This window comes from Acipenser ruthenus, chromosome 21 (assembly GCF_902713425.1).
Source record: "Acipenser ruthenus chromosome 21, fAciRut3.2 maternal haplotype, whole genome shotgun sequence".
Taxonomy (NCBI): domain Eukaryota; kingdom Metazoa; phylum Chordata; class Actinopteri; order Acipenseriformes; family Acipenseridae; genus Acipenser; species Acipenser ruthenus.
Window position 1 is genome coordinate 2,824,618 of NC_081209.1, and position 23,099 is coordinate 2,847,716.

The 23,099-nt window shown below is 49.8% G+C and overlaps 4 protein-coding genes across 4 annotated transcripts; 1 reads left to right on the plus strand and 3 right to left on the minus strand.

Annotated features, from left to right (window-relative positions):
* Positions 1-707: 707 nt before the first annotated feature.
* On the minus strand, positions 708-3,778 carry LOC117427835 (beta-crystallin B1-like). Its single transcript, XM_034901602.2, has 6 exons — positions 3,611-3,778; positions 2,879-3,001; positions 2,476-2,594; positions 2,180-2,312; positions 1,475-1,617; positions 708-1,115 (listed from the first exon to the last, which is right to left on the minus strand). The coding sequence occupies exons 1-6, from the start codon at positions 3,761-3,763 to the stop codon at positions 938-940; spliced, it is 849 nt and encodes a 282-aa protein (XP_034757493.2). The 5' UTR covers positions 3,764-3,778; the 3' UTR covers positions 708-937.
* A 1,585-nt stretch (positions 3,779-5,363) lies between these two features.
* Positions 5,364-10,298, plus strand: LOC131699018 (beta-crystallin A4-like). Its single transcript, XM_058994306.1, has 6 exons — positions 5,364-5,406; positions 6,129-6,173; positions 6,524-6,642; positions 7,591-7,732; positions 7,993-8,135; positions 10,088-10,298. Exons 2-6 carry the CDS (start codon positions 6,135-6,137, stop codon positions 10,233-10,235), a joined length of 591 nt encoding a protein of 196 aa, XP_058850289.1. The 5' UTR covers positions 5,364-5,406; positions 6,129-6,134; the 3' UTR covers positions 10,236-10,298.
* A 460-nt stretch (positions 10,299-10,758) lies between these two features.
* On the minus strand, positions 10,759-13,174 carry LOC117427069 (phospholipase A2-like). Its single transcript, XM_058995650.1, has 4 exons — positions 13,091-13,174; positions 12,405-12,561; positions 12,139-12,266; positions 10,759-11,015 (listed from the first exon to the last, which is right to left on the minus strand). The coding sequence occupies exons 1-4, from the start codon at positions 13,128-13,130 to the stop codon at positions 10,894-10,896; spliced, it is 447 nt and encodes a 148-aa protein (XP_058851633.1). The 5' UTR covers positions 13,131-13,174; the 3' UTR covers positions 10,759-10,893.
* Positions 13,175-13,433: 259 nt separating this feature from the next.
* On the minus strand, positions 13,434-23,068 carry LOC117427776 (uncharacterized). The gene is made up of 8 exons (XM_058995623.1): positions 21,134-23,068; positions 20,803-20,959; positions 20,320-20,447; positions 19,620-19,742; positions 17,344-17,406; positions 15,380-15,533; positions 15,105-15,229; positions 13,434-14,326 (listed from the first exon to the last, which is right to left on the minus strand). The coding sequence occupies exons 1-8, from the start codon at positions 21,165-21,167 to the stop codon at positions 14,205-14,207; spliced, it is 906 nt and encodes a 301-aa protein (XP_058851606.1). The 5' UTR covers positions 21,168-23,068; the 3' UTR covers positions 13,434-14,204.
* Positions 23,069-23,099: the final 31 nt, after the last annotated feature.

Consider the following 23,099-nt stretch of genomic DNA (forward strand, 5'->3'; position numbering starts at 1 on the left):
CCTGCAGCAGTAGGTTGTTATAGATGTTACACAGTGAGGCCCCACAATCCCAGAGACACCAACAACAGTGTTTGAGTTTGACTCCTTTGAATGCAAAGGAACGAGATCCCCAGCACTGTCTATAAAGACCAGGCTTCAAGATTGAACTCCAGCCAACGGGAGCTGCTCCTTTCAGTATAAACGTGTAGTACTGTCTGTGTGCCATGCAGAAAGCAAAGCATCGTGTAGTGAAGCATAGTGAAGCAGTTAAGGATGGCAAAGCAAAACCAAGCACATCCGAGGAACGGGGAAATAGTGCTAAATTACTACTGGTGATGATGTGCTACTCTGCAGTCTAACCAAGTCCTCTGTACAAGGCTGGAGTGGGGGGGCAATGGCAGCAACCACAGAGACTCCCTGTACACGAGGACTACACCCCAGTGCATTCTGGTAAGTGTAGTCCTGCTGTGAAAGGTACCGGAGACAGGTCAAACATACCAGAATGCACTGTGATGTGAGTTGAAAAGCCTGAACTGCTCCAAACTGTCCTAGTGTGTACGGAGCATACAGTAACCCTAAGAGAGGCAGACCGATCAACCTGCTCATTTCTAACTGGTATGAGACCAACACAATAATGATTCTAATAAGAAGAAGAAGAAGAAGAAGAAGAAGAAGAAGAAGAAGAAGAAGAAGAAGAAGAAGAAGTAAACCCAGTTCAGCACGTTAAATCCGTTCAATAAAAGCATTTTATTTGCATCACAAAATAAATAAAATCTCAAGTGCTCACAGAATGATCTGTTATAACAGCGCCGCCGTTTTCTCATTACAAGCTATAATTATGTTTGAAATAAAAGGAAAGCTGCAATGGCTGCTGGCTGGCTGCTGGCTGGCTGGCCGGTTGGTAGTTCTGTTGATCTCTGAGAGCCGTTGAGTCTGAGGTGCCAGCAGGGGGCAGTGCTCACTTGGTGGCCATGGTGAAGTTGAAGCAGCCCTTCTGGTGCCACTGCATGTCACGGACGCGGCGCATGGACTGGATCTGGGGCTGGAAGGCGCACCACTCGTTCCAGTGCCTGTAGTCTCCACACTCAAACAGGTACTGGTACCCTCTGTAGCCGGGGTACTGGTAGCCCACCCAGCTGTGGCAGGGAAAGAGAGGGAGAGAGAGGCGTCAGTGTGCTGGTCTGCTCTGCTTCTCTTTATATCTGCAGTGCTCTTGGGTAGATTAAGCTCCCTATTATATTATATGTAGCAGTGCAGACACAGGATGGATTTCCTCCTCCCCAGTATTTTCCAGTACTCTACTAGCTGTGACTCCCAGTGTCTCCCAGAACATGCACGGACTAGTATACTCAGGTTCAGCAAGGGACCCTCTAGAATTTACCCAGTACATTGAGACTCCCCAGTACCACTCATGCCTCCCTCCCAGTACGGCCAGTAATGTGGCACAGTCCCGTGCCTCCCTCCCAGTGTGCCCAGCCCAGTTCCCCAGACTCACGTTCCTCCGGGCACCTTCACGCTGCCCACTCGGTCACAGAACCCATAGGCCCACAGGCTGGGCACGTCGTCCTCGTGGATCTCCATCGTGTTTCCCTTGAAGTCAGTGGACTCAAACAGGCAGATCTTGTGCTCCTGGTTGTCCTGTAGGGGGAGGAATAGAGGTTGTGAGCTACATTAGTACACTGAAGCTTAAGTGATTTAGTTTATATGCATATAAAGTAAAATTGCAGGGTGCAAGGTGCAGGGAATAGGTTTCAGGGTGCAGGGTGCAGGGAGTAGGTTTCAGGGTGCAGGGTGCAGGGAGTAGGTTTCAGGGTGCAGGGTGCAGGGAGTAGGTTTCGGGGTGCAGGGTGCAGGGAGTAGGTTGCAAGGTGCAGGGAGTAGGTTTCAGGGTGCAGGGTGCAGGATGCAGGGTGCAGGGAGTAGGTTGCAAGGTGCAGGGTGCAGGGAGAAGGTTTCAGGGTGCAGGGTGCAGGATGCAGGGAGTATGTTTCATGGTGCAGGGTGCAGGGAGTAGGTTACAAGGTGCAGGGTGCAGGGAGCTGGGTACAGGGAGTAGGGTGCAGGGGGTAGGGTGCATATTTAAATACTGCAGTGAAGTGCTCTCCCTGGCAGAGAGATTTGAAAGAATCAGAAGAGTCTTGCTATTTGTGCCCTGGACAGCTTCTCCCTGTGTGCACTCCGCTGCGCTGAAGGTGCTTACCATGCGGAGTGGGCGGAAGGACATGATGTAGTCGCTCCTGTAGCTGTTGGACCAGCTGTCCCAGCGAGGATACTCTCCCTTCTCCAGGATAAACATCTCCCCGCGGAAATTATTCTGCTCGAAGGCAACCCAGCTGGTGAGAGGTACAGACAGGGAGGAGAGAGAGAAGGGCGGAGGGAGAGAGATGGAGAGGGGGAGGAGATAAAAGAGGAGTGAGAACAGACACAGATAAAAGCATCCCTACACCATCCCTTTTTAATCCGATGCGTTTTGATGGAATATGAAATTGCACTTACGGCCCACACTCGATGCGCACGCTGCGCACTCTGTCGAAGCCGCGGTCACACAGGTTCACACACTCGTTCTGGAACTCCATGTGACGGCCCTGGAAGTTCTCCTGTTCGTAGACGATCATCTGGAGGAGATGGGGAGAGAGAAGAGGAGCAGGGCTGAGTATATTTAACATTGACTGACTGACTCTGTAAAACGGGCTGTGTGTTGGTGTCCTACTAGACTGTGCTGTCTGTGTGTGTGTGTGTGTGTGAGAGAGAGAGAGAGGGAGTGTTGCTTTATATGTCTATGTGTGAATCTGATGCACTGTGCCGTGCGTATGTCAGTGTGTGTCAGTGTGTTTCTGTGAATGCTCTGTAGGTCAGTGTGTGTCTGTGTATCTGTGTGTGTGGGAGAGAGGGGGCTCACCTTGTAGGACCCCATGCTGGGCTCCCCAGTCTTGGTGGCCTTGCTGGCAGGGTTGGGTGCAGGGGTGCCCTGGCTGGCAGCTGACTTGGGGGTCTGAGACATCTTGAGGTTTGCAGAGAAAATCTGAGGGGGGGAGGACAGACAGAGAGAGAGAGAGAGAGAGAGAGAGAGAGAGAGAGAGAGAGAGAGAGAGAGAGAGGGAGGTCAGTAAAGATCAGAGTGGACACCACCAGAAGTTGAGTGGTGTCCAGAAGATCCGCAGTATACAGGAGGTGGAAGTCTTGGTCTCCCATTCAGACCCTCTTCCAGCCGGGCTTTGTCTGGGAACAAGATGCTCTTGGGCTATCCAGCTGTGAAGCCAACCAGACCCTTCCTGATGAGGGTTAAACCCCAATCCTCAGCCAAATGATTCCCAGTGCAGAGCCCAGGTATCCTTACTCCACTGTGCCACAGCTGCCCACAAATTAGAATCAAGCATTTGGAAAACCTTTCCTTCAGCAGGAAGGCAGTGACCTGAATTCAGATCTCCTATCTCCTAGTCCTCTGTTTGAACCGCTAGGCCAGCCTGACTCTCTGCAGGACTCTTCAGAGAAGGTTCCCACAAGCCCTGCTATTTATTGGCACTAGTGGCCACTGTCTGTCTGTCTGTTTGCTTGTTTGTTTGTTTATCCCCTTGATTCATTGATTCGTTTTGATGGAGTGGTGTAGGTTTTCCTGCTCTGCACTGCTTACCTGAGTTGCTTCTTGCTGGAGAGTCTTGCTAGAGCTTGTGGTCTGTTTGCCTCCAGGGCCCCTTTTATACGCTGGCAACAGCAGCGGCCTGAGCGTCCAGCACAATGGAACTGCCCAGATCATCAGAGTCCAGCCAGCAAAGCCTCCAGTCATCACATCTCCGAAAGCCGGCAGCCAGCTGGAAAATTTTCAGGGCCCTGAACGTGGCCGTAAGCACTTTGCATTGTCTGCCTCGGGCCCCGGCACCACTCCCACAATGGAAAGCCCTGACAGGGGGGATTTCCTGTGACAGAGAGCACTAAGCATATAGAGAACGTATAGATTAGTAGCCATGAAATGTACAGGGCAAGGCCATCGCTGTTTAGAAGAGTAGTCAGCTGTGAACTGCACAGGGATTTATATATTTATATTGCACTAATAAATCATTCATTTGATAATGTCTGGTGCTCATTTTGTGTACGTTCAGTTTTGTAAAGTGCTTTAAAACTATATCTAGATGTTCTACAATGTCATTTATATTTTCAATTACTTTCCTTTGATTCCAACTGCTGAAGACAATTCAAATATTGATGTTGCTAATTCACTGCTCTCTCTCTCTCTCTCTCTCTCTCTATCTAGGTGGCATATGATTCTCTTTCCCTTTTAAACCTGTAACATGCTTTTTGGGGTCGGGTAGGTCCTATTGAACAGGGAGATGAAATGTGATGTTCAATCCTGAAATGACAGGAAGGAATGCATTCTGAGCGGATCGCTTGATTGCTGGTTGTGAGTGGCTGTGCTCTAACAGGAAAGCCTAGCCCTCTTTGCAGACCTGGTCTCTGTTGGGCCAGCAGGCATGTTCTGTAAAGAGCTTTCAGACTCTGAAACAGGATACCGGGGGTGTGTATGTGTGTATGAGTGTGTGTGTGTGTGTGTGTGTGAGTGTGTGTGTGAGTGTGTGTGCATGTGCGTGTGTGTGTGTGTGCATGTATGACTGTGTGCGTGACATCATGCACTCAAGCATGTCCCTCCAGTTACCCCCCCTGCAATCCCAGTTCAGAGCCCCTGGCTTCCAGTTCCAATCCTGGGTTGCTGCTCTGTTTCCAGGGCTGTGTGAAGTGTTAGTTGTCTCCTGCATTGCTACCCTGCCTCCCTAATCCCCAGCATATCACTGGCAGGGGAGCTAAGCTGGATAAACCCTCTCTGCCCTGGACCTGCACATAATTAGAGCTGGGATTCTGTTACAGTGATCTCATATCGCAGAGGGAATGCGGTTACAGCGCAGCCAAGAAAGAGGCCATTCGTTCTTCTGTGAGCTGGTGAACTGCATCTCCAGCAATAGGTCTGGTCCACTAAAGTGATAGGTCCACTAAAGCGAAAGGATTTGTACACTAAAGCAATAGGTCCAAGTGGACCCAGTCCAGTTTGGTGGGTTTAGGGAATGGGGAACACCTCTAGGCGATTTAACAAACGCAGAATCAATGGTCTGAGTGGAATCTCTTTTAATGATGATATTTGGGCAGGCTTTGTGCTGATGGGAGCGGGTCTGAGCAGAGCCTCCCAGCACCGCGCTCTATGGAGACGGAGCCCAGCGTTCACAGCTCAATGTGATGTGCTTGCACTTCTATGCATCGGGTCCCGTCTCTACAGATTAAAGTCTGTGTTGGAGCGCGAAGCCCCTCCCCAGTGCTGAGCCCGTGGTTTGTGTCGTCCCCCCTCCCCTTGGGACGGGTCCCACAGGAGGCTTTAAAAGGGCAGGGAGCGTGCCAGCCAGCACTCTCTCTCACAGCAGGAAGTGCCCGCGGGACCGCAGCGAGGTGAGTGAGTCCCCCCGCCCCCTCCCGTCGCCCCTCTGTCTGTCTGTCCTGTCTGTCTGCCTCGGTCACAGTATTAGTCCCAATCCGCTCTCTCGCGCCCACAGAGTTTTCATACTTTCCTTTCTCTCTCTCCTCTCCTCCTGTCTGCCCCTCTCTCTTAAACTTTCTCTCTTTACTCTCTTTCCCTGCTATATCTCTCTCTCGCTATTTCTCCCTCTCTCCCTCTGTCTCTCTCTCCCTTTCTCCCTCTCTCCCTATCTCTCTATCCCTATCTCTCTCTCCCTCTCTCCCTTCCCTCTTCTCCTATCTCTCTCTCTCTTTCTCTCTCTCTCCCTCTCCCTACCTCTCTGTCTCCCTCTCCCTATCTCCCTATCCCTCTCTGCCTCTCTCTTTCTCTCTCTCTCTCTCTCTCCCTACCTCTCTCTCTCTCTCTGTCTCCCTCTCCCTATCTCCCTCTCCCTCTGCCTCTCTCTCCCTCTCTCCCTCTCTGATTACAGCAGGAAGGTGAGACAGGGTCCTCTCTGGTCCCACACGGCTGAGCTCTGATACTCAGAGTTAGCGGTCCGTTAAACTGTGTGTACGAGCAGACAGGCCAACCGAAGCCATGCAGAGAGGCTCTCGAGAAGAACGGTGTCTCTCCTCTCTCTGCAGAACTCATATCTTTGGTGTCTAGACCCCTTTAAAAGAATGAGAGTTTATTGGATTTTATTTCTTTATTACAGAAAAAAATGACTCAGCACTGTACCAAATTCTCTGGCCACTGGAAGGTAAGACCTCGACTCTCTGTGACAGCCCCTCCCAGGGACAAGATGTCTTATGAGTGAATCTGGCTTTCATTTGTTAAACTGATCGTGTGTGTTACAGAATCCAGAGGCCAGAGGGGCTACCCACTTCTCAAAGTGTCCCGTAGTAAAAGCATAGCAAAATGTAATAAAGCAAAAACATGGCAAAGCACAGGTAAGCATTGTAAACCACAGACAGGCAAACACACGGCAAGCTGTGGTGAATGTCTGGTATAACCACAGGGGATCACAATGCTAATGCCCCTGATTGGAAGACTGGTATGTACCAGCAATGTGGCAATGGGACCTGAATGGCGAGTCTGACTCTCCTGCAGATCATCGTTTGGGATGAGGAGTGTTTCCAGGGCCGCAGACATGAGTTCACCTCGGAGTGCTACAACGTGATGGAGTTCGGCTTCGAGACCGTGCGCTCCTTCCGAGTGGAGAGCGGGGCGTGAGTAGAGGGACCGCGGGCTCAGGGTGTACCTGGGGGGGCAGGAGACCTGGATCTGGGGAGGGGGGCAGGAGACCTGGAGCTGGGGAGGGGGGGCAGGAGACCTGGAGCTGGGGAGGGGGGGCAGGAGACCTGGAGCTGTTGGGGGGGGGGGGGCAGGAGACCTGGAGCTGGGGAGGAGGCGGGGCAGGAGACCTGGAGCTGTTGGGGGGGGGGGGGGGGCAGGAGACCTGGAGCTGTTGGGGGGGGGGGGGGCAGGAGACCTGGAGCTGGGGAGGGGGGGCAGGAGACCTGGAGCTGTTGGGGGGGGGGGGGGGGCAGGAGACCTGGAGCTGGGGAGGGGGGCAGGAGACCTGGAGCTGGGGAGGGGGGGCAGGAGACCTGGAGCTGTTGGGGGGGGGGGGGGCAGGAGACCTGGAGCTGGGGGGGAGGCGGGGCAGGAGACCTGGAGCTGTTGGGGGGGGGGGGCAGGAGACCTGGAGCTGGGGGGGGGGGCAGGAGACCTGGAGCTGTTGGGGGGGGGGGGGGGGGGCAGGAGACCTGGAGCTGTTGGGGGGGGGGGGCAGGAGACCTGGAGCTGGGGAGGGGGGGCAGGAGACCTGGAGCTGTTGGGGGGGGGGGGGGGCAGGAGACCTGGAGCTGTTGGGGGGGGGGGGCAGGAGACCTGGAGCTGGGGAGGGGGGGCAGGAGACCTGGAGCTGTTGGGGGGGGGGGGCAGGAGACCTGGAGCTGTTGGGGGGGGGGGGGCAGGAGACCTGGAGCTGGGGGGGGCAGGAGACCTGGAGCTGGGATGTATGAGCCCCATGCATAACTAAATAAAAGCTCAAAATGCTTTTGATTTTGAAATATGTTCAGTTAATTACAAAGCAAACAAGCTTCGGTTCATTGGAGCTCTTTAGTGTACTTGTGCAAACCAGTGTGTGTGACGCTTGTCTTCTCTCCCCACAGCTGGGTGGGCTATGAGCACTCAGCCTACCAGGGCCAGCAGTTTGTCCTGGAGAGGGGGGAGTACCCACGCTGGGACGCCTGGAGTGGCAGCAATGCCTACCACACCGAGAGGATGACCTCCTTCAGACCCATCGCCTGTGCGGTAAGCCAGACCCCCTGCTTCCAGCTCTCCTGGAGTCCCCTGAGCCACTGCATTGCTGAATCCGTCCCAGACAGTATGATTCGGTATTTAACTGTCGTGCCTCGTCACCTCACAAGAGGACGGATACAAAAAACCTCTCTTCTAGTCTAGTCTGGCGCTATCGCATGACTGGCAGTGATGGGTGATGATTATTGTTTCGGCTGTTTGCTCTTGTGCGCCCCCCAGTGTTCAGCAGTGTCCTCTCCTCCTCCTCTCCTCAGAATCACCGCGAGAGCAGGATGAGTATCTACGAGCGCGAGAGCTTCCTGGGCAGGAAGGGGGAGCTGAGTGATGACTACCCCTCCCTGCAGGCCATGGGCTGGTGCAACAACGAGGTGGGATCCTTCCGCGTGCAGACCGGAGCGTGAGTACAGAGCTCTGCAGAGACCAGAGCAACTCTATATAGTGTAGCGTGCTGGAGTGAGAACAGAGCTCTGCAGAGACCAGAGCAACTCTATATAGTGTAGCGTGCTGGAGTGAGAACAGAGCTCTGCAGAGACCAGAGCAACTCTATATAGCGTAGCGTGCTGGAGTGAGAACAGAGCTCTGCAGAGACCAGAGCAACTCTATATAGTGTAGCGTGCTGGAGTGAGAACAGAGCTCTGCAGAGACCAGAGCAACTCTATATAGTGTAGCGTGCTGGAGTGAGTACAGAGCTCTGCAGAGACCAGAGCAACTCTATATAGTGTAGCGTGCTGGAGTGAGTACAGAGCTCTGCAGAGACCAGAGCAACTCTATATAGTGTAGCGTGCTGGAGTGAGAACAGAGCTCTGCAGAGACCAGAGCAACTCTATATAGCGTAGCGTGCTGGAGTGAGAACAGAGCTCTGCAGAGACCAGAGCAACTCTATATAGTGTAGCGTGCTGGAGTGAGAACAGAGCTCTGCAGAGACCAGAGCAGCTCTATATAGTGTAGCGTGCTGGAGTGAGAACAGAGCTCTGCAGGGACCAGAGCAGCTCTATATAGTGTAGCGTGCTGGAGTGAGTACAGAGCTCTGCAGAGACCAGAGCAACTCTATATAGTGTAGCGTGCTGGAGTGAGAACAGAGCTCTGCAGGGACCAGAGCAGCTCTATATAGTGTAGCGTGCTGGAGTGAGTACAGAGCTCTGCAGAGACCAGAGCAACTCTATATAGTGTAGCGTGCTGGAGTGAGAACAGAGCTCTGCAGAGACCAGAGCAACTCTATATAGTGTAGCGTGCTGGAGTGAGAACAGAGCTCTGCAGAGACCAGAGCAGCTCTATATAGTGTAGCGTGCTGGAGTGAGAACAGAGCTCTGCAGGGACCAGAGCAGCTCTATATAGTGTAGCGTGCTGGAGTGAGTACAGAGCTCTGCAGAGACCAGAGCAACTCTATATAGTGTAGCGTGCTGGAGTGAGAACAGAGCTCTGCAGAGACCAGAGCAACTCTATATAGTGTAGCGTGCTGGAGTGAGAACAGAGCTCTGCAGAGACCAGAGCAACTCTATATAGTGTAGCGTGCTGGAGTGAGAACAGAGCTCTGCAGAGACCAGAGCAACTCTATATAGTGTAGCGTGCTGGAGTGAGAACAGAGCTCTGCAGAGACCAGAGCAACTCTATATAGTGTAGCGTGCTGGAGTGAGAACAGAGCTCTGCAGAGATCAGAGCAACTCTATATAGTGTAGCGTGCTGGAGTGAGAACAGAGCTCTGCAGAGATCAGAGCAGCTCTATATAGTGTAGCGTGCTGGAGTGAGAACAGAGCTCTGCAGAGACCAGAGCAACTCTATATAGTGTAGCGTGCTGGAGTGAGTACAGAGCTCTGCAGAGACCAGAGCAACTCTATATAGTGTAGCGTGCTGGAGTGAGAACAGAGCTCTGCAGAGACCAGAGCAACTCTATATAGTGTAGCGTGCTGGAGTGAGAACAGAGCTCTGCAGAGACCAGAGCAACTCTATATAGTGTAGCGTGCTGGAGTGAGAACAGAGCTCTGCAGAGACCAGAGCAACTCTATATAGTGTAGCGTGCTGGAGTGAGAACAGAGCTCTGCAGAGATCAGAGCAACTCTATATAGTGTAGCGTGCTGGAGTGAGTACAGAGCTCTGCAGAGACCAGAGCAACTCTATATAGTGTAGCGTGCTGGAGTGAGTACAGAGCTCTGCAGAGACCAGAGCAACTCTATATAGTATAGCGTGCTGGAGGCTTTTAAACACTCTGTAAACTTAACATACTTACTGTGTAAATATTTGTGCTCGATCTAACCCTAACCCTAACCCTTTTCTGATACAGTTGCGTACTTACATATTTCATGCATGATCTGCACATTAACCCCGATCCTGCTGTGCTGGTCCCCTCCACAGCTGGGTGTGCTACCAGTATCCTGGTTACCGTGGATTCCAGTACATCATGGAGTGCGACCACCACTCAGGAGAGTACAAGCACTGGCGAGAGTGGGGATCCCACGCACAGACTTTCCAGGTGCAGTCCATCCGTCGCGTGCAGCAGTGACCTCCCTTCAGATCCACTGTATAAGTAAAGACGACTAATAAAGGCTATTTCTATGAACTGAAACCCCGGCTCTGCTGGTTCTTATCGGAGTCTGTCGCTGCCTCACAAACACACGCAGTAAGAAGCTCACAGGCATTGCGATCTCCAGTGCTGTAAGGAACCCCAGTGATGGGCCAAGCTGTTGGGTTATGGATATTCTTCTCATCAGATTGAAGTTGTTAAAGTAAACGTGGTGGGGGTTGGGGGCGTGGGGGGGGGGGGGGCGTGTTTATGAAGATTGTGACACCCAGGTCAGCCAATGGCAGACCAGCACTGCATCCCATCCCTGCCCCTCTGGGACTGCCATCGCTACACCTCAGCAGATCACCAGCTCTGTTCAGTTGGTAGGATTCGTTTTTTGTTTCCTTTTTTATTTGAAGCCCCCTCGTATCAAAGGGTCATCTGGATTCCTGTTGTGAGTGAGTGAGCGAATGAATGAATAGCCCGTCTGCAGAGCCAGAGACACACAGGAGACGAGCCTGACTCACGAATATCATTCTGTTTATTTCATGAGAGAGAGAGAGACAGAGAGACAGAGAGCAGTTCAATGAGAGACATCAGGCAGGGCTTGCTCAGGGAATCATTCCTTGCTTTATTAAAGGTTGCTGGCTGGCTGTATTCAGTCCTTGCAGAGCCTGCTGGGAATCCCATGGTTCTCCTCATTGTACTCGGCTGTGGAGAAGCACATGGCTGCCTGCCTGTCACACTCACAGATGAAGGCTTCACAGGGGTTGTTCTTGGCTGAGAGAGAGAGAGAGAGATAGAGAGTTGAGCAGTGTTAGACAGAGAGAGAGAGATAGAGAGATGAGCAGTGTTAGACAGAGAGAGAGAGATAGAGAGATGAGCAGTCTTAGACAGAGAAGGAGATAACACTGATGATGTGTGTGGTCAGCACGAGAGATCACAAAAACACCAACAAGCCAGCGACGCTCCGAAAACCAGCTCAGTAACATCTTTTGTTGCCAAAGGAAAATCGGAGATGAAGAAAGTTACACATGCAGAGACCTTTGCATGTTGTGACAAGTCCAGCAAATGTGTAGCAGACATGTTCCCAGACTCACACATGGCAAAGTATCCTGCAGGGACGTGTACACGTCACACATCGTGAAAGAGAAGAGCTTCTATTACAATTTCAGCATCAACATTGCTTTAGCAATTCAGATTGATAACACATGTTTATATACAGAACAGTGTGTTCATTTCAAATAGAAGATAGTCAACAATGAAATGTTACTGACAGGGGTATTATTGATCCGCCACACGTGTGCAGTGTAATGCAATACCACGCTGTGAGGAATTTGGGCTTTTTAAATATTTATTTTTATATAATTTAGAGTTGTTTTTTGTGTGTTCTTGTTATAAAGTAGCTGCCGCATCTCATCCTCTGATGACGAGGTCAATGTGCAGTACCACACTCAGCCTCTAGGTGTGCTGTGTGATGAAGGTAGCAACGCCAGCTGGACCTGTTCACTGTTTTGGCTGCTAAACCACAGGGGCCAGACAGCATGGCATTGTGAAGCATGTCGTGTTGTTTTTCCGGTTGATACTTTTCTTTTTTAAAAGCAATTAGAAGCTAGTGGAATAGTTGTGTGCCTTTGTCTTGTGTAGGTAGTCACTTCAATTCAGACTACTTTTAGTTTACAAAAGCTCCCTTATCGATGTTGACAGGTATGACACAACTACATTCTTTGGAGCTCACGTGAAACGCTCTCTGAGCGCCGTTGCTTGTTCTCGAACCCCTAACCCTAATTAAGAACCCATTTAAATCTTAAGCTAGCTCGCTGAAAAGCCTGGCACTTATAGTGAAACACAAGGTGAGTCTGATCGTGACAGACGGCAGGGCTCCCCCGGTGGCGGCACTCACGGCTGCAGGTGACAGTGGCTTCGCGGCAGGTGTAGGAGTAGATCTCGGTGTACGGGTTGTCGAATATCGGCCAGCAGTCCTTGTGCTGCAGAGCCTCGTTGTAGCAGCTGTCGTGAACCTGGCAGCACCTGCAGTACCGATACCGTCCATTAGAAGGCAAACAAGCACGAGGAATCGTTTAATACATATCTACTAATATATACATGACAATTTCCATTTGAAACCCTGCTTCCCGCCCCTCTTCTCTACCCCTGCTGCTCTCTCACCTGTCCAGCTCATCCACGGGGGTCCCAGAGCCCCCGAACCCGCAGTAGCAGCCGTAGTTGTTGTAATCGAGGAGGGGCCAGCTGGAGGGCATTACACAGATGATCATGTTCCTGAATTGCCAGACCGCGCTGGGTATTAACTGTGCCTGCGCCGCGCCTGGTGGGTACAGAGAGCTCACAGTACAGAACAGACACACTCCACACACACACACAGCAATACAATCACTGAATTAGAAAAGACAGCGAGTCGAGCAAGTGAGAACGTTTAGGGGTGTTCTAAACTTCATTTTACTCCATTGCAAGAGCTGGCAGCGTCAATCTTTATTACTTTTCACAGTATTTGCAAAATCATCAAATGTTGTGGTTTTCCTATTATTTGCTGATAAGGTGCTCTGACTTGGTGCTCAGCAGCTGCTCCTCCGTTGTCTGTCACAGACATATGCAAGGCTGGATCAGCCCCAGTGTCTTTCTATTAGTGCTGGTACCGTCTACAGCAGCGCGGTGTCAGAAACACAGCTGGAAACGCCAGTCCCATTGCTGCTGGTTCATGCTTGTGATCTAGCATGTATTACATGTATCACTGAGCGCTAGGACACGCCAGTCCAAGCTCTCCAGCATCCACACCTTGTTCTTTACCACACAGTCAATTCAAAACGCAAACTCAAAACTCAGAAAGAATCCCTCACCGACACAAAGCAGGGTGACCAGGAGAAAGAAGGATCGCATGCTGTCTGTTTGCAGTAGCTTCCAGGATACCCGGGTGAGTTCAGACTCCACGACTGACAGTTTGCAGGCTGGCTCTCCTGTATTTATAGCCAGTCAATGTCCTTGGACCTCCCAGAGTTTCTCCCATGTGATAAACCTGTTAGCTAACGGCAACACGCAATCACAAGACACACACTTGTGGTTTTCCCAGTAGATAGGTGACTGCAGTCAATCAGCCTGGGACTAACAGCAGCAGACAGAGGTGATAAGACAAGTTTAAAAGCAAGTTCAGGTAGCTCAGGGACAAACTGGCAAGACACGGGATTTGAGATTAGCAATGCTTTTATTAATGGTCATGAAGTATGATACAATTTACCAAAATACAAATTAGTTTTAAAACAGAGCTGAATAAAGTGGAGAAAAGAAAGAGATGCTGGTGATCAAGTTAGACAGACAGACCCTGACAGCCAGGGGGCTGAGGGCTGCGCTGGGGGTATTGCTGGTGATCAAGTTAGACAGACAGACCCTGACAGCCAGGGGGCTGAGGGCTGCGCTCGGGGTATTGCTGGTGATCAAGTTAGACAGACAGACCCTGACAGCCAGGGGGCTGAGGGCTGCGCTGGGGGTATTGCTGGTGATCAAGTTAGACAGCCAGACCCTGACAGCCAGGGGGCTGAGGGCTGCGCTGGGGGTATTGCTGGTGATCAAGTTAGACAGACAGACCCTGACAGCCAGGGGGCTGAGGGCTGCGCTGGGGGTATTGCTGGTGATCAAGTTAGACAGACTGACCCTGACAGCCAGGGGGCTGAGGGCTGCACTGGGGGTATTGCTGGTGATCAAGTTAGACAGACAGACCCTGACAGCCAGGGGGCTGAGGGCTGCGCTGGGGGTATTGCTGGTGATCAAGTTAGACAGACAGACCCTGACAGCCAGGGGGCTGAGGGCTGCGCTGGGGGTATTGCTGGTGATCAAGTTAGACAGACAGACCCTGACAGCCAGGGTGCTGAGGGCTGCGCTGGGGGTATTGCTGGTGATCAAGTTAGACAGACAGACCCTGACAGCCAGGGGGCTGAGGGCTGCGCTGGGGGTATTGATTCATTTGCAGTATATCGAGGTGTCCAGGGCCTTGTATTCAGGGTTGTACTCAGACCTGGAAAAGCACATGGCAGCTTTCCGATCACACTCGCAGATGTGCATCTCACAGGGGTCATTGTTAGCTGCAGGGAGAACAGAAACACAGTTACACACAGAAACACAACTACACACACACACACACAGAAACACAACTACACACACAGACACACAACTACACACACACAGAAACACAACTACACACAGAAACACAACTACACACACAGAAACACAACTATACACACAGAAACACAGTTACACAACTACACACACACACACACAGAAACACAACTACACACACAGAAACACAACTACACACATGAAACACAACTACACACACACAGAAACACAACTACACACACAGAAACACAGTTACACACACAGAAACACAGTTACACACACAGAAACACAACTACACACACAGAAACACAGTTACACACACAGAAACACAACTACACACACAGAAACACAGTTACACACACAGAAACACAACTACACACACAGAAACACAGTTACACACACAGAAACACAACTACACACACAGAAACACAGTTACACACACAGAAACACAACTACACACACAGAAACACAGTTACACACACACAGGAGCACAACTACACACACACAGAAACACAACTACACACACACAGAAACACAGTTACACAAAGAAACACAGTTACACACAGAAACGCGTGTCGACCCCTCTGCCTGTCTAGCAGGCTGTCCACAGGGAGCTGTGCCTGTCAAGCTGTCTGCAGCCCTGTGCTGTCATGCAGGATGCCTCCCACCCCCAGCACAGTCTCCTTGCAGAGGCACAGACCCACTCAAAGAGAGGCAGGCTAAGGCATGACGAGTTGCACTCACTGCATGTCACCGTGGTTCCTTCGCAGGTGTACGAGTAGATCTCCGTGTAGGGGTTGTCAAAGATGGGGAAGCAGTCTGGGTGGTTTTTTGCAGCAGAGTAGCAATCATCATGGATCTTACAGCACCTGGGGGAGTATGAAGAGAGGCACAGGGGCGTGAAACCCACACCAAGAATCTCAAAGGCGCACTCTAATGCATTCTCCTGTACAATGCGGCTATGAGCTTGTATCGCACAGCACCCTACGCACTATTCTCTGGATATCAGAGTCACCTACATGTCCAGCTCGTCCACGGGGGTCCCGTAGCCCCCCAGCCCGCAGTAGCAGCCGTAGTTGTTGTAGTCGTGTAGCGGGTCACTCCCGGGGATGGTGCACTTGATCATGTTCTTGAACTGCCACAGGGCTCTGAGGTCAGCGGAGACGACGCTCACTGGGGACAGAACACAACACAGCCAGCTCCGTTAGCACCAGAGCACAGCTTCCAACAGCACAGCTTCCTATAGCACAGCTTCCAACAGCACAGCTTCCAACAGCACAGCTTCCAACAGCACAGCTTCCTATAGCACAGCTTCCAACAGCACAGCTTCCAACAGCACAGCTTCCTATAGCACAGCTTCCAACAGCACAGCTTCCAACAGCACAGCTTCCTATAGCACAGCTTCCAACAGCACAGCTTCCAACAGCACAGCTTCCTATAGCACAGCTTCCAACAGCACAGCTTCCAACAGCACAGCTTCCTATAGCACAGCTTCCAACAGCACAGCTTCCAACAGCACAGCTTCCTATAGCACAGCTTCCAACAGCACAGCTTCCTATAGCACAGCTTCCAACAGCACAGCTTCCAACAGCACAGCTTCCTATAGCACAGCTTCCAACAGCACAGCTTCCAACAGCACAGCTTCCTATAGCACAGCTTCCAACAGCACAGCTTCCAACAGCACAGCTTCCTATAGCACAGCTTCCTATAGCACAGCTTCCAACAGCATAGCTTCCAACAGCACAGCTGCCAACAGCACAGCTTCCTATAGCACAGCTTCCAACAGCACAGCTGCCAACAGCACAGCTTCCTATAGCACAGCTTCCAACAGCACAGCTTCCTATAGCACAGCTTCCAACAGCATAGCTTCCAACAGCACAGCTTCCAACAGCACAGCTTCCTATAGCACAGCTTCCAACAGCACAGCTTCCAACAGCACAGCTTCCAACAGTACAGCTTCCTATAGCACAGCTTCCAACAGCACAGCTTCCAACAGCACAGCTTCCAACAGCACAGTTTCCTATAGCACAGCTTCCAACAGCACAGCTTCCAACAGTACAGCTTCCTATAGCACAGCTTCCAACAGCACAGCTTCCAACAGCACAGCTTCCAACAGCACAGTTTCCTATAGCACAGCTTCCAACAGCACAGCTTCCAACAGTACAGCTTCCTATAGCACAGCTTCCAACAGCACAGCTTCCAACAGCACAGCTTCCTATAGCACAGCTTCCTATAGCACAGCTTCCAACAGCACAGCTTCCAACAGCACAGCTGCCAACAGCACAGCTTCCTATAGCACAGCTTCCAACAGCACAGCTGCCAACAGCACAGCTTCCTATAGCACAGCTTCCAATAGCACAGCTTCCTATAGCACAGCTTCCTATAGCACAGCTTCCAACAGCACAGCTGCCAACAGCACAGCTGCCAACAGCACAGCTTCCTATAGCACAGCTTCCAACAGCACTGCCTTTACCCTCAGCTACCTCTGCCTCTCCTTCAAACCAGGAGCCCTGCCACTGGGCTAGGCTGCTTTCCACAGCAGCACAAGCACAAGACTCACAGGCAGCTACTGAGGGCTCACTTGAAATGCAAGGCAAAACTAGAAGCAAGTCAGTCAAGCAGACCCACGCGTGCCCTGAAGAAGGCACCGGTCGAAACGCTTGTCTGCTTTTTTACTTGGTTTCTTATAGTTTTGCCTTCGAATTCTGATTGTTTTCCAATTATGGAACATGTAAAATAGAGACATATCTGTTTTATAAAAATGTGACACTCTAGTATATACCAATCCTAGCAGCATTCAAAGCGAGTGGAACTCTAGTATATACCAATCCTTATAAACATGTACAATGCAGTAGAAGATATCATATGTTTACTGTGTTTGTTTTTCTTTCTCCTCTGTGTCTATCCCATGGCATTTCCCAACATGTTAGCCTGCGCTGGTATTAACCACACTACAAGGAATCACTCAAAGCAGTTTGTGTACCTGTGAAGAGCAAAGCTACGAGTGCTGGGTTCATTTTGCTGCAGCAGCTGTGGGTCCCGTAGGCTGGTGATACAGCAGGAACACACAGCTCCTTTTTATATCAGACACTGACCTCGCAGAAAATCACACTTAAAAAAAAATAAAAAGCAAATGTTCTTTTTCTCATCCCAGTTATCGTCCAGTATTTGTAGAAGCTAACTATAGTTGAATATCGAAGGTCATGATAATAAACCTGCCTGGTGTGTCCTGCTGGGGAACACATTACATAAGGAGTGAAGGATGCTGAAGTGTGCTCCCGGATGGCGCATCGAGTCCAGGCTATTCTATTGCCAACAGCAGACGGGAGCTCCCAGGGGGTGGCGCACAATTGGCCCGGGGGGGGGGCTTAGGTCGGCCAGGGTGTCCTCGGCTCACAGCGCACTAGCGACCCCTGTAATCTGCCGGGGACCTGAGGGCTTGCCTGTAAGCTGCCCAGAGCTGCGTTGTCCTCCGACGCTGCAGCTCTGAGGCGGCTGCACGGTGAGTCTGCAGAGTGTAGAAGCGGGCGGCTGACGGCACGCGCTTCCGAGGACAGCGTGCGCTCGTCTTCGCAGCTCCGGAGTCAGCGCGGGGGTGTAGAGGTGAGATGAGCCTAAAAATAATTAGATGTGCGAAATTGTGAGAAAATAATTGGCGATTGCTAAATTTTTTAAAAAAAAACGAAGAGGGGCAGAGTGTGTTACTTCAATAAAATCAGGTCTGTCCTGAATTCGAAACTGTATTGATGTTGTTTTCATGGCCGTTGTCCCATGTTATCTCCGCAAATTTTCCGTAAATACAGTTTGTCCTGGGAGACGAAGCACCTGCCAGACCTTGAGGGTGGCGTGCGGTGAGGGGGGAGACATCCATGTCAAGTCTCAAGGCTTACCCGTGAAACTTTTTATTTTTTTTTGGGGGGGGGGGTCACCATGAAGAGGTGTACATTACCATTCAATAATCCTGTAGCTGCTACGCAAACCCCCCCTTACTCTGAAGATAGAATTGCCTTGCTGTCTCAAACTGACCGTTTGTCTGCGCGAGCCTTCAGTGTTTCTGCACACACGTGAGACTGTCACTCTCCTTCACGCGCAAATTACCACAGAAATAAAAGAGAAACGGACATCAATGGGAATGTCATTATTAAAGAAAAATATCGTGTTTTTATGATGCCAGTGTCAGTGGTTATAAAGACAACACAAAGAAAGACGCCATATGGTAAGAAATAACAGAACAATTGGGAATGGATGGTATGTTTATCTATTTCACCTTCATTTTGGTCAAAGTGACGGGGAGCGCCACACTCTAGTTTCGCATTTCTATAAAATGACACTTCTTTGTTTTAATAATATTGACCAATAATAATAATAATAATAATAATAATAATAATAATAATAATAATAATAATAATAATAATAATAATGTGGTGTATCCAGACTATCTCTTTGTTTAATGTATTTTATTTCGTCTACAAAAAAGGAGCACAAGCAGACAGTATTTTCTTTTCATGACTAGCTTCAGCTGTGTATTTTTCTGTTTTATATATATACTGTATATATGTACTCGTGCTGTATTCGTGTCGTTTGCTTCCCCCCCCCCCCCCCCAAACTAAACACAAAAACAAAATCTAGTGGTCTAGATTCAGGTTTTTCATCAGCAGGGGTCTCACTGGTGTGAACGCTTAGGGGTTGACACGTATGGGGAGAGAGCGGGGCGGTAGGTGGGGAGAGGAGGGGGAAGTGTCTGTCCACAAAATGACACCATTAATAGATTAGCAATCACATTCGTGATATTGTCACAGCCCACAAAAATGACTGATATTAGGAAGATCGCAACAAACAATTAGAAACGAAATTAAAAAAATATATACATGAATAAATAAATAAATACATATTAAACATATTCATTTTTTTTAGATGCATTTCTTTATTTAGTGTTTCTGTTTCTATTGATACAACATTACAGCACAAGCACACACACTGTTTTGGGGTCTTTGGTTGCAAAACTGGAGTCTGTTTTATCCTGTGAGATTTTTCTGATAAGTGTTTCACAGTACAGTGTTTACGGTCTCTTGGGACAAGATAAATCACATGGCAACAGAAGTGGTCTTTTTCAGAGAGCAAACATACAGTGTGTGCAGGTGTGCAGAGTGGGGTGGGAGGGTCCCGAGGATGGGGGGCCCTGGGGGGGTGGTGGAGCGCCCGGGCTTCTTGAGCGTTGGTGGGGTCTTGCTGTCGGGTTGTGCATTGCTGTGGTTGATCAGGCATCGCAGTGCTTCTTTTTGTCAAAGCCCTTGAACTGCTCGTTGTAGGGAGCCTGGGAGAAACAGTGAGCTGCCACACGGTCACACTCACAGATAAACATCTGACAGGCACTGTTAGAACCTGGAGGGGGTGGGAGGGGGTGAACAGTATTCAACACAGATCAATTCAATTTACTGCAGCTTCTAAAAATCTACTATTGCACCAAGACCAACACGGATGGAAAGAAGACTCCCATTGCATATCATGGTGATCCAGTTCTGGGCTTACTGTGAGTTTAATAAGACACACCTGAGCTTGTTACCTGTACACTGTGGCTAATCAAGCTTGTAGTAAAACCTGGAATAGGTGACACCTGCTATTCAACAGGAGTCTTGTTTCCATCCATGCAATACATAATATAATAAACAGCTATCACGGGCCTCTCTGGGGTTAGGTTACAGTTCTGAAAGACCTCCAATTGTTATAATCGCATTACCACAAAACAGGTCAACTGCTCCAGTGAAATAACAATAATAAAAAATTAAAAATCAACTGACGTTATCAAATCAAACACCCTGTCTAGTTCTAGACCAGTGGTGCACAATCTTTTCCCTGGAGATCCACTCCACACGGATGTGTGTAATGAGCACAGCCTGCAGAGGAGAAGGAAGGGTCTGTATGAAGCCCTGGGCAGGAGGAGGAGAGAAGGGACACTCACTGTCACAGGTCACCTGTTTGTTGGTGCAGGTGTAGTCGTACACCTTGATGTAAGGGCTGTCGACCAAGGGGCGGCACGCTGGGTTACTGCGGCTCTCGCGGTAACACATATCATGAGCCTTACAGCAGCTTGAGAGAGAGAGAGAGAGAGAGAGAGAGAGAGAGAGAGAGAGAGAGGAGCCCCACCTCTTTCAATGATATTGCAAGGTAGGGGAGCTGTAACCCCAATGTTTTGTAACAAGTCCTTGTTGTGGATATCCCACCTTTATATGGCTGATCCCTTTATTCTAAGTTACCTGATTCTGTACATGTTAACAACCACAAAAAACCCTTCATAGCTTGAGTGGCTATGGCTGCTGCAACTCCATGAAATAATCTCCCTATACGGTATAGATTTATTCCCCTGATTATGACTGATCCCCCCCTATACAGATTGATCCCCCCGATACAGACTCCCCCCATATAGAGAGCGTCCTCTCCCTACCTGTCCACCTGATCGACTGGTGTCCCTGAGCCCCCGAAGCCACACCAGCAGCCATAGTCGTTGTACTTGAAGGGGTTGTTCGTGGACACGGCACACTTGATCACGTTCCCGAACTGCCAGAGGGCTCTGGGCAGCAAGGCAGCCTGAGCCACAGACACTGTGGAGAGCAAGAGTGAGCAAGGAAGCAGGCTTTGTGTCTGTCCTGAGAGCGCAGACACGCACGCATGCACACACACATGCACACACACACACGCACACACCAAGGCTGCTAGCTGCTGCTCCAGTGCTAAGGTACATGAACTTGCAGCCGCTGTTCTCTAGGGTTTCTTACCGGCCAGGAGCAGCAGTAGCAGGCTGTTGGTCATGTTGAGGTGTGTTCGGCAGTCCAGAGCATCCCCGTGCAGCTACTTATATCACCCTAAAGGGGCTCACCCTTGTATGTGCAGCAGGGGATGGAAATCATCCCTGCGCAGGCTCGCCTCACCCCATCTTATGCAACATTCTTGACTCATTATTCAAGCTTATCGTCACCTGTTTGTTTAATCTGCAGGAACACAAATATTTGCTGTGTTGCTTTCATGATAGATTTATCAAGCATCACACCAGCTGACCTTTTCTTTTAGGGGTTGTTGTGCTGAATTGTAACGTTGTTCCCCCTCAAGGACATTAAGACATAGAGCTAGTAATGGGGGATCTGCAAGCTGAAATAGAGCCTCACTGAAGGCATTGTGCATGGGGAACAGCAACTCAACAAAACAATGACTAGCCCATTTCAACAAAGCAGCTTCCACAAAGCCTGCTCCTGAAATGTAAAAGCATTATTATTATTATTATTATTTATTTCTTAGCAGACGCCCTTATCCAGGGCGACTTACAATCGTAAGCAAAAACATTTCAAGCGTTACAATACAAGTAATACAAGTAAAAGCATGCGTTGCGTTCTACCGAGCTTCTCATCTTAGCAGGCACTCCCCACCACACTTCACTATCAAGGCTGCATGTATATTTACTGCAAGGTGAAGGCTGGCCATGATATTGACCTGGCCCTGGTCTTGACAGGCAGGTGATAACCAACAGCTTCAAGACAGCAATGTCCAGCACTTCTGTGCTTGCTATCACTGACTTCACCCTGCACACAGTGACACGCGCACACACACACACACACACACACTGACACACACACACACCCTTAAGCACAGTGGAGAAAATTAGTAGTCCAAGAGTTATGCATTCCATGTGTTCAACACAGCAAGAATAATTACTGGACATGCATCTGTACAAACCAAACCCTGTCAATGTTTTTTTTTTTATTTGCAATTGCTCTTATTTGAAATCGTTCTTATCCATTTATCAGACTTACTGCGTGCTCTTAATGGAATTTACTCTTACAAGCAAACATTTTTACTATCAGTTTAACTGCTCTCGTTGAACTCGCTCTTAAATGTAATTATTTACTGTATTCTTCATTTTGCTCTTATTTGAATTTGATCTTATTTTCTACTGATTTCACTTGACTGCTCTTCTCTGTACTGTGCTACTCTGTACTGTGATATTTTGTAACAGCTGTGAGTCGCCCTGGATAAGGGCCGTCCTCGGAGTTAATCACAGGGACTCCACCCGCTAGGCTGCAGGGTTCGCTGGCTCACTGCAAGGCCCTGTCGTTGAGCCGTGTGTGTGTTTTCCTGGATGCTGGCCTGTGCTATTTTGGGGATTTTATAACCATTTTCCATCTGTGTGGTTACTGAGGGTCTATAAACAGACGGCTCATTCCCTGGGAGCACACGTGCTGCTGTTCCCAGCGTTTAAAAACCAGCAGGCAGCTGAAGACACACAGCCATCAGAGCGCAGCATCAGAAGAACACAAGAACGTTTACAAACGAGAGGAGACCATTCGGCACATCTTGCTCGTTTGGTTGTTAGTAAACGAGATCCCAGAATCAAGCAGCTTCTTGAAGGATCCCAGGGTGTCAGCTTCAACAACATTACTGGGGAGTTGGTTCCAGACCCTCACAATTCTCTGTAAAATAAACCATGTCATATGCTTTGCAATTATCCATTCTCGATGTTGCATCCTCACAAAAAATCAAGCAGGTTAGTTAGACACGATCTCCCTTTCCTAAAACCATGCTGACTGTCTCCCAGGATACCATTACCATATAGGTAATTTTCCATTTTGGATCTTATTATAGTTTCCATAAGTTTACATATAATAGAAGTCAGTGTAGTTACCTGGTTCGGTTTTGTCCCCAGTGACACTGGCACCCTGGCTCAGGTCTCTGAAAGAGACGTTTATTAGC